The 11,135-nt window shown below is 36.1% G+C and overlaps 1 protein-coding gene across 1 annotated transcript; it reads left to right on the top strand.

Annotated features, from left to right (window-relative positions):
* Positions 1–6: 6 nt before the first annotated feature.
* On the top strand, positions 7–9,961 carry LOC104505454 (nipped-B-like protein; the record flags this gene model as incomplete). The annotated part of the gene is made up of 12 exons (XM_010155236.1): positions 7–18; positions 933–1,031; positions 1,133–1,279; positions 2,901–3,035; positions 4,403–4,501; positions 5,650–5,703; positions 6,916–7,024; positions 7,613–7,749; positions 8,665–8,805; positions 9,120–9,213; positions 9,447–9,601; positions 9,871–9,961. Coding segments are annotated over exons 2-12 (1,213 nt in total), but the record flags the coding sequence as incomplete, so codon positions are not given.
* Positions 9,962–11,135: the final 1,174 nt, after the last annotated feature.

Genomic DNA, 11,135 nt, shown 5'->3' with positions numbered 1-11,135 from the left:
GATATTTATTTGACACAGGTAAACTGTGCTGGAAGTCTTAGTAGAGTGAAACGCAGTTGGTTTCTGACTCCAAACACTTTTGCGGTAGTGTGCCGTATCTGTTATTTGTTGAGAACAGGTATTTAACAGGCCATGGTAACACCATGTACTTTCATATTCTGTATGTACAACATAAGTGATTATGTTCCTTGCATGCATTTCATATGTCATATTGTGCATACACTATTTTATTTGTCCATGTATGTGTATGGCACAATATTATAATTAGATGCACACAGTAAGAGGATGATTACAAAATGTTAAAATGATTTTCACGTTTTCTGTAAGATGCATGCTCATTTGGCAATATTAACTAATGAAACTGAGTTTCATTTGATTTGAAAGTACAAGCCAGCGTGGTCAGTTGCTTGCACTGCATGCTACTTACACTTTGGAAGCTGTTATTTGACCGGTGTTGCTTCGCTGCTTTTTCTGAGACAAGAGTACTAACATGTCATGGTGCCATTTTTTAACTCCAGTACCAGTTTAGGTTGTGTTAGTTACATTGATCTGCATACAGAGCTGTTCTTAGAATTATACTGCCCAAATCCAGTTCTCCTGTTAAAAGAACCATAGTTGAAGCCACAACTGAATTAGAGAAGTAGAGTTCAAAATGAAGGGACTTAAAGTGACCATACAGACTCTGTGTAAATCCTGTTTGGACCAGTCTTAGAGGCTGGTAAATCTAGTAAATATCCATGCTCAGTTGTCAGTGTCATAGAACATCATTTGCATGCTCCTTTCTACTGTCTGAGAAGACATAGTCAGTGTTTAGTAGACAGTCTTATTTTAGTTAAATTGTTTTCGTGTTACTCTGCTTTGGTTTTGCATGTTAAACATTGTTTTGCTAACTGCCCAAAGAAACTGAATCTTTGTTTTTGTTCTCTTACTAGATTCTGCGTGTACTTGGTGAAAATGCAATTGCTGTTCGAACAAAAGCCATGAAGTGTTTGTCTGAGGTTGTTGCCGTAGACCCCAGTATTCTGGCCAGGGTAAAAAAGGAAATACCCATCCTGTGCATACATTCTTCTGCCATGCTTAACCTAAATCTTCACTTCTTAATTTGAATCTGTGTTTCTTTGGTTGTTTTTAGCTGGATATGCAACGAGGTGTTCATGGACGATTAATGGATAACTCCACTAGTGTACGAGAAGCAGCCGTGGAGCTGCTTGGCCGATTTGTGCTCTGCCGTCCTCAGCTTGCTGAGCAGTATTATGACATGCTGATTGAAAGAATATTGGTACGGTGGCTTGATACTTATGGTAAAATAAGTGGCATTGGAAATCTGTTTTAAACTGCATTTATATGTTTAGTAATATGGAACGATGATCCCAAGAGTAAATTATATCTTATTGTTTTAATGGGGAGCATCGTGATTTTACAACCAACCTTGTAAAACCAGTCTCTTGTTTCCAGTGAGAATTTGTAATATAGAAACCTGTATACCTATATATGTTATATAGGTAAACGTATATAGAAATTTGTACCACATCAGAACCAGGATTATATTTCTTTTAATTCCATTATTAAGGCAGAAATTAGGTGGAATGAGGAATTTTGCCATATCTCTGAAGTCTGAAATACGGTTCGTTGAGGGAAGTTCAGTAGTGTGGTGATGAAGAAAGATCTACAGCACAGTAATCTAAAGGACAAAAAAAAGATAAAACTACTTTGCTTTTCTATGTTATTTTTAGTGTTTTAAAAGGCTTTTTTGTATGAAAAGTGTGTTTTGTCTGGGTGTTGAGATAAAATGCTACATTAATTTAACTATAAGGTAACACTAGCTCTTAGCATTCATGTTAGGTTTTTAGTCAGATACTACTCATTTGCTATAGTTACCTGATAAAACATGTTTCTGAAGGGTTTTGGAGATTAGTATCTTCATGTCCATATAGAATCATAGAATCACAGAATCATGGAATGAATGGTTTGGGTTGGAAGGGACCTTAAAGTGGGTGGAAAGTGCCTTAAAAGCCCTTCTTTCCCCACCCCCCCTGCCATGGGCAGGGACACCTTCCACTAGGTCAGGTTGCATATGAGCGTGCATAAAGCAGTTCATCCTGACACTGAGTTTCAACAGGTTTGAATAAGGCAATAGGAAGGAGGGAAGCTGGGAGGGGACTTTTTACAAGGGGTAACAGGTTTAAATTGAAAGTCGAGAGGTTTAGATTAGATACAGGAAGAAGTTCTTCCCAGAGAGGGTGGTGAGGCACTGGAACAGGCTGCCCAGAGCCCCATCCCTGGATGTCTTCAAGGCCAGGCTGGATGTGGCTTTGAGCAACCTGATCTAGTGCAAGGTGTCCCTGCCCATGGCAGGGGGGGGGGAAGTAGGGGGTCTGTAAGGTCCCTTCCAACCCAAACCATTCTGTGATTCTGTCATTCTATGAAGTCAGCCTCCTCATCTATCTCCTTAAATGAAGGAAAATGGCAAAGATTGCTGTCTCTGTCTTGTTTGTAAGCTTTGTCCAAGGGCTTGAAGTATTATAATCCAGATCTACAAAGAATCCTGTGTGTTCCAATAGACTAGCTAAAGCGTCATCACATCTAACTTGGAAACCTTTGAATTAAGTAGTAGAACTACACATTTGCAACATCCATTAGCTCTTAGATGGGAGGGTATAAGTGGAGGGAGTGTTTCAGCATCTTGAGGACTCAGCCAGAACCTTTAAAATTGTTGTAAATAAAGTGATACAAATTATGCTGATCTCTTGCGTAAATGCAGTGCAGAATATTTTAGCTGCTTTTTCTAAATAAATTCTGCAAGCCAGATTGGGTGATCTTCAAATACTAATTCATATACTGCATAAATTAATTAATATTGCTGGTTTGTTTTCAAGAATATAATGCTTTTCTCTTCACAGGATACTGGTATCAGTGTCAGAAAGAGAGTCATAAAGATACTTAGAGATATCTGCATTGAACAACCAACATTTCCCAAAATTACAGAGATGTGTGTGAAAATGATTCGGAGAGTCAATGACGAAGAAGGCATTAAGGTAGAATGAAACATATCTTGAGGATTTAAATTAGTGTTGAGTGTTTCCATATTATGACCAAAAAAAAAATTCCAAAAAATATTTCATTCCTCCTTTGTAATATTTATGACATTTATACACTTTAAACTTTTCAGAGCGAATATCTTGTCTTTCTAAAAAGCTCTCTGGCTTGTTCTTCTTTCTTTCCTATCTTCTATTTCCTTGAAGTTTTTGCTAACAATCAGAAGATTTTAAAAGATTATTTTCTAGGTTTTTTCTTTTCTTCTAGCAAGCGTTGTCTCTGGTACTTCTCTTTTCTAACATGTAAAATTGGCATATAAACTTACTTTCTGCAAACAAAATTAACTTTAACTCAAAATTAAGTACTTGATATATGCCAGATTTGTGAGTTCTGCATATAAAAATTGCATTCATTTGTGCCAATTTTGCACTAATTCTGAATGTTCAATGAATCAGTTATCCCCCCTAAAATGTTACTTATTTTATCCTGCTCTACTCCTTGTTCAGTGGATATGCAGAAGGGCACAAAACTAAGATTCTGTGTTAAATCATAAACCTGATGACAGTTTTGTTTGATTTGGCAAAATAATCTAAAAACTGTTTGGTAATTAGGAATGCAGCTGTAATAATTTTGTATTTGCAACTTTAAAGCTGCAGTATGTATTTTTACCACCTGGGATAGGTTAATGCCAAGTTGCTTTCTAAGAAAACTTAATCAAGAATTGATGGACAGCTGCATCCATGCTGCTGCTGGGAAAGATGACCTTGTTCTCACTCCTCCTTCTGCTTGCCTTTCTAACAACATCAGAAGAAATGAGGCATTATCTTCAATGTATTTTTTATGTTTCCATGAATGAGGAGAGCTTCTTACAACCATATGCCTTATAAGTAATATGGGAATAATTTAGTTCACTTCCATTCTATTCCATTTTTTCCTCCATCCAAAAACTTTGGAAGGGAATGTACTTCAATGTGTGGGTAGCGAGACTTGGCTTCTCTCTGTTTCCCACCTTGTCACAGATTTTGAAAACACTGAAGTAATCCCCCATTGCTGCTAGTTCTGCTGTAGACATTATAATGTTGTGTCCAGTTGTCAGCTTCTCAGGGTACTCTGTTTTTCCAAGGAAAGCAAATTAATGCAGGAAAGTGGTAACTTCCCATAATGTCAGCTCCCAGTCATCATTTTGCTGGAACTTGCTTAGCGGTCTGTCTCAGATAACATTTCCTACAACAGTCTCTCTTGGCTTAAATAATTCCTTATGAAATGGCACACATCATCAACGTATCTATTGTATGGATGTTTTAGAAATAATACCTGTGGACTAAGATAAGTTTGTTTATTTCTGGTAATACTTTTTTTCCTTCAGAAATTAGTCAATGAGACATTCCAGAAGCTCTGGTTTACTCCAACTCCACACCATGACAAGGAAGCAATGACAAGGAAAATACTAAACATCACTGATGTGGTATGTCAAACCAATTTGCGTTGTGTGCAAAATCTGATTGGTTTTAGTGCCTTTGAAATATTGTCTGTAGTTTTTTTAGGATACAGTAATTTAATTGTGGGATGTTTTTATATCTCCTGACATTGAATATATGCCAGAATTATTCAACTGATGGAACAGGCTGTAGGAAACTTTAAACACTCACTAGTCTAATTTCAGCGATAATTGGGACCACACTATATTTAGATAGTATAAAATACTTGTTCAGTTAAAACACAACAAATTTCTATTGTATTTAACATTTTCCAGGAATTGCTAGTAGCAGCATATAATTAAGCCTAACTAATAAGTTGTATCTTAAAAGTAAACTGTCCTCAAACAATTGGTAACATTTATTTTGAAAGGTTGATAAGCCATTTTAACAAATACAAGGTCCTTTTCTCAGCCAGGGTAAACCAGTATTGGCATAATTGTATCTACTTTTTAGGAGTAGCAAATTAAATAGCATGTCTCCAAAATAACAAAATCTAATCTGTTTCAAATAAAACACTTTAATTTGTAGGGACAAATGCGTTGTGTAAAACAACTGTGAGAAGGTGTTTTAATATCAACTATACGTAGATGTGAATATCAAATAAAGTACTTGCTCTGTTACTTATAATTGGGTTACAAATGGGTCTAAACCTCAGGCTGCTTTTCAATATTTTAACAAACATTAGTCTAGTGTGCATTTTTCCAGACTGAGAAGTCAGTCCCTTTGCCTTCAGCTTAACATTCAGTTCTCCTGCCAATTCTACTTTGGAGCACCTGTGAGCTGTTCCTGGCATATGATACCAGTGACGGCTTGGTTTCTTTGTATAAAAACATGCATATACATTTATATACACACACGTATTCATTTTTAGTATGTAATTTTGTATTTGTGCTTTAATCTGTTCAAAATGTTCTACAAAGCCAAAATTTGGTTTAAGTTAGAGCCAGCGATTTCTAGTAAAATGTGTAGGCTTCATGGTGTATGGAATGCAAATTCTACAGTGGTGAGAACTGTTTTTCAAACTCAGAATATATCTATGCATCTTTACTCTTCTTTTAAAGTGACATCTGTACTGAAATAATTTTTCCACAGATGCCTTTATTATTAATCAGTTTATTTTCAACAATACTTCTAGGTTGCAGCTTGTAGAGATACAGGGTATGATTGGTTTGAACAGCTCCTTCAAAATGTAAGTAATGAGTTTTGAATATATGGTACAACCGTTGTTAGAATTTTAACCTTTCTTTCGGTACTGAAACACACAGAAGTGGGACTACAAGACCAGTCTTATGCAGCAGACAAGTTAAATTCATGCCCTTTAAACATACAACTTTTTTTAAATCTTCATTGGTGCAATTTTCTTTGTCTCTGATTTTAGTTTCTGTCTTTTCATATGATCTGTTTTAAAAATGCTTCACTTCCTGGTTGTGGGAGGGGTTTTGTTTGGTTGGTTTTAATTTCGTAGTCTCTTCAGTAATGAGTGACATAACATGAAGTCCACAGCTAAGATACTCAATTCTGAAATGAAGCCTCTAGTGTAATGAAGATTTTTTTTTTTTTAATGGTAGATAAGTTTATTTTCACATCCAATATATTTGTTGCACAGTTTAATAGAAGCAGTGAATCTTGGGAGTATAAGTTACTTTTCCATTATATCTTGTTCTGATTTTTTCTAAGAATTCAGCTTGCTTTCTTTATATTTCTTAACCTGTGTTACCTTTCTCCTCTACATTTTGTATGCACTGGTTAATTTTCAAGAAAAAACACTTTTCAGTTTTACCTAAACCTGGAGTGCCATGAAAATAGGTAGCCAGGTAAACCACAGCCACTTACTGCCTGCACTGAAGAAAAGACTAGAGTATGGTCTCAATCATTTTTAGAAACTAAAGGATCATCTTGGACACAATCTCGGTACCCAAAGTCATACAGAAGAAGGATAACTGATTAAAATGTTCATAAAACTGTGTTTCATCTTCATTTTATATTTTTGATTAGTGTCAAAATGTTTTCTTTTGAATTTGCCTTTTTTTGTTTTTCTAAACGTTCTAAAAGCCTTCTAACTCTTACTAGTTACTGCTGACAAGTATGATGGCATTACTGGTTTCTGCATTATTTCTCTAAGCACAAAGTTAGCTGTCATCCCAGTGCAAAAATCTCTAGAACTTTTCTCTCTCTTTTTTTTGTTGCATTTAATTTTTCTTTGCTTCTTTTGCATTCTGGTTTGATTTTTTACTTCCTGTAATTTTTTTCTGCACCTCGCAACTTCTGTGGAGAAATTAAACAAATACTTTACAGTGTAAAATCCTTGCATATCTGTAGTAGTTGTTATAAAACCAGCATATATCCGGTGTAAATGAAAGCACCCTTAATACTGAATCATTTTCTGTTTCATCTCTTACAGCTGTTGAAGTCAGAAGAGGATGCCTCATATAAACCTGTGAAGAAAGCCTGTACTCAGCTTGTTGACAATTTGGTTGAGCACATCCTTAAATATGAGGAATCTTTATCAGGTAATTTAACTTCCAGCCCAGTAGCTAAACTCTTTTGAGTTTTATGTGATACTGTAACAGCAGTTGTCCAAACTGTTATTGTGAAAAGCAACTGTTACAGAATTCCTGTTACAAAACTGATGGTAAGGAATTACTGCTTTTAAGTTCATTGTGGACTTCTGAGCACTGTATAATAATAAAGCTTCCCTAATTTTTCACTAGCCAACGACAGTAACAGAACTACTTTTAAAGCAACTTGTTCAAACTTGTAGATCACTAAAACCAAAAGAAATATGGCAAGTTTCATTCACATTAGTATGTTGTAGAATTGTAATGGGAATCACTGGCTGGAATCATCAGCTGTATACAGTAAGTTGTTCAAACACTAGTGATGTCTTTGAAGCATCATTGCTTCTTTCTTCACCTTTTGCAATCACATACAAATGTTAGCACAGTATGTTCTCGTGTCTAATCGAATAAAAATATTCTGTATTTATCTTGAAAGAGATGTAATGAGAGATTCTCAAACAATTCTTAAGCCATATGTTTTTCATTGCTCTAATGTTACTTGGACTTAATATCCTTTTCATATTTTCAAATCTTTTGCAGATTCTGACAACAAAGGTGTGAATTCTGGTCGCTTGGTTGCTTGCATAACCACTTTGTTCTTATTCAGCAAAATCAGGCCCCAGCTAATGGTCAAACATGCCATGACCATGCAGCCGTACCTGACCACTAAGTGTAGTGTAAGTCTTTTCTTTTTTTTTTCTCCATATATCATAAGCAAAAACTTCCAAATAACGTAATGGCTGTCTTGTATACTTGATTAAATTGAAGGTAGGAAAAGAAAAATTAAAATTGTGGTTTTATTTTGAGGGCATAACTTCTGAGGATAGTAGCTCCTTTTGATGATTTCTGTAGCTTCTAAGATGCTGTTCCTCACCCTCTATCTGCAGATTTTACAGCCAAATGCAACTGTAACCTGTGCTGCGTCTTGCCACTGAGGACTAATATCTTTAAGGGATCCTTCTTAAAATTGTTGTGTTTCATAGTCAAATTCTTAAAAATAGTTAGTATTTAACATATGAGTCTTAAGACTAGTACAGTTGGATAAGATAGAGTGATCTAGGATATAGCAAATATATCAGAATGAAAATGTCCTGCTCTTTCCTCTTCCATACTTCACCTCTCACTACCCTAGCTCTATTATTTTTGTACTATCCTGTAAGATAGTGTAGCTCAGAAAGTTTTTATTTTGTTTAAAGCACACTGAGTCATAGCACAGCCTCATTTTGTTGCTGACACCTGTTTCCAGGTGTTGTGTGCTCTCTAGTGTGCATGTGTCAGGAATAGTTCTTCAGTATATCTTAGCACTTGAAAAAATTGGGACCAGAAATCTCCAGGTCTGTCACAACCTTGATGAGAGATGAAGTTCTGCTTGTACAGATTTTTTTTTCCCCTGAAGTTCTGTAGAAAACAGAACTAGCTTTCATCATAATGTGTAAATTAATACCAGGTAAAGTATATATTTATATTTATTTAGATTTTTAAAAAATATCTTGCATAAATCGGGATTTTTTACAATCAGTGCATATTAATAATAATTAGCTGATGGGTAACACAACAAGAAATATTAAATGCTATAAATACTGTTGTTTCAGACCCAGAATGATTTCATGGTCATCTGCAATGTTGCAAAAATCTTAGAGCTCGTAGTGCCGCTAATGGAGCACCCAAGTGAGACCTTTCTTGCCACTATTGAGGAAGACCTTATGAAACTCATCATCAAATATGGCATGACGGTAAGCTTTTAATTGCTGCTGCTCCGTTGATTCCATTTCACATTGTGAAATACATGGTTTTGATTTAAAGAAAATCTGTCTTCATTATGAAGATAACTTTTGAGCCATCAGTTTACGTGTTTTACTGGAGTTTGCATGTGTTTTTGCTGTATTTTTAACAAGTTTGAGAAGGTTATCAGAGCAGGCTAAGAGGGGGACATTATGTCTGTTACACAGTTATTTTTAGTTCAGCATAGCTTTTTCCTACATAACTTCACGAAAAACTCACTTTTAACTTCTAGATACATAATTCATTTGTTCTTTCTTGCCTCTAGGTTGTTCAGCACTGTGTGAGCTGTCTTGGGGCTGTTGTGAACAAGGTCACCCAGAACTATAAATTTGTGTGGGCCTGTTTTAATAGATACTATGGTAAGTAAAATCACAACATGTAATCGTCACTTTCCAGTTTTGGCTACAAGCCTTATCTTAGCGGTACAGCATGATTAAACACTGTGATCAACTCTTTCATTACTCTAGGTGCACTTGATACTATGGTAAGTAAAATCACAACATGTAATCGTCACTTTCCAGTTTTGGCTACAAGCCTTATCTTAGCGGTACAGCATGATTAAACACTGTGATCAACTCTTTCATTACTCTAGGTGCACTTTCAAAATTAAAAAGTCAACACCAAGAAGACCAGTACAATACAATACTTACTGCCAATAAACCAGCACTCCTTAGATCACTTTTCACTGTTGGAGCACTGTGTCGGCATTTTGATTTTGATCAGGAAGATTTTAAGGGCAACAGTAAGGTAAATAACTTGTATTTACTCTCCATGTCTTAGATATATTGAATGCTCCACTTTAATTTGAAAGCACATTACTCCTAGCCCTTCAAAGCTATGTATTTTTGCATGACGCATACTGTGCAGCTTTTTGTGTTTTAAGAATGTAGTTTTGCAAAGGCCATGCAGTAAGATTGTGTATCTCCTTTTCTTTTTGATATATATGCTTTTTATAAGAGATTAAAAAAATCTGTTTAATCTTCAAATGGCTATTGGTTTTGTTTTAATTTGTTCAGGTTAACATTAAGGATAAAGTACTTGAACTGCTGATGTATTTTACAAAGCATTCAGATGAAGAAGTACAGACAAAAGCCATTATTGGCCTTGGTAAGAAATATTAATAGTTTTTATTATTCTCATATAGGAAAAATATATCCGTATCAGTAGGAATTAGTGTATTTGTGTAGTGGCAAGGGAATTTGTTTAGAATCAAAACATATGGTGTGTCAGCGAATGCCTTTTGATGTGTGACCAAGTCTTAAAGTGCGGGGGATTTCCAAAGTAATGGAGATGTTATCTTTTACAACATGCAAGTATGTTGTAACTCCAAAATCTTGTTTTTCAGTCCACAAGCTATGGTTAAAGAACAACTGGAACAAGGGCTGGAAAACATTTTAGGTGTAGGAGCCGATATTCTGCAGGAGTCAAGGGAACTCGGCAGTTGATACTAACTGGGGGGTGCTCTGTGAGATTTCTTAAGGTGTTGAGAAATGGCATAGTCTAGGTACTACAGTTTGGTTTGGGATTTTAGGTGTGTTTCACTTCTAAATAGATTGTTTATTGGAAGGCATTGGTATGGAATTTCAGTGACCTGCAGTAGTACATGAACTGCCGTTGAGTGGTTTTTATCACGTTCATCCTCTGCTTAAGGATAAGAACTGTGAGAGAATCTTGTTTGGATAGATAGGCCTTGGTTTCTGGAAGAGTTCAGTTCATGGTTATGGCTTGGTATAAAGGAAGCTGTCTCCCAGGCATGTGAGCTTGCATTGTATAGTTTAACTGCGGACAAGAAGTTGCCTCTTTATGTTGCTGTTCAGGTGGCTTTTTAGATGTCTTGCTTCAATTCAGGCTAGGGAGGGCTGCAAGGGCAAGGGCCAGGGCCAAGACTGAATCTTGGTTTTTCATTCTACAAGAAACCATTTCAGACAGCTGTGCAGGATTATTTGCTTTAGAGTTGCCCCTGTTGCAGGAGCAATGCTACAGTTCTCTGGACTAGTTGGAATTTTTCTAGGCATTACATCAAGGTGCACGACATTTCCTGCAGTCCGGTCCAATTTAATTGTCCTCTACAGAGAATTGCATATGGGATAGGGGCTGTCTTCCTAACCATAGACGTGATTGCTCATGGATGTGGAGAATGCTGCAGACTCCAAAACTGTTTCTGAATTATAGCCTGGACTGTGATCAGTTTGGGGGAGGGAGGAGAAATGGGTGTGGCTGTGAGTAGGCATTCTTCAGATTTTTTTTCCTCTGCCTGTAAGCATAAATAATGCTTATTAAT

This window comes from Eurypyga helias, unplaced genomic scaffold (genome assembly GCF_000690775.1).
Source record: "Eurypyga helias isolate BGI_N326 unplaced genomic scaffold, ASM69077v1 scaffold8607, whole genome shotgun sequence".
NCBI classification, from domain to species: Eukaryota; Metazoa; Chordata; class Aves; order Eurypygiformes; family Eurypygidae; genus Eurypyga; species Eurypyga helias.
This window is presented reverse-complemented; position numbering and strand designations above follow the sequence as displayed.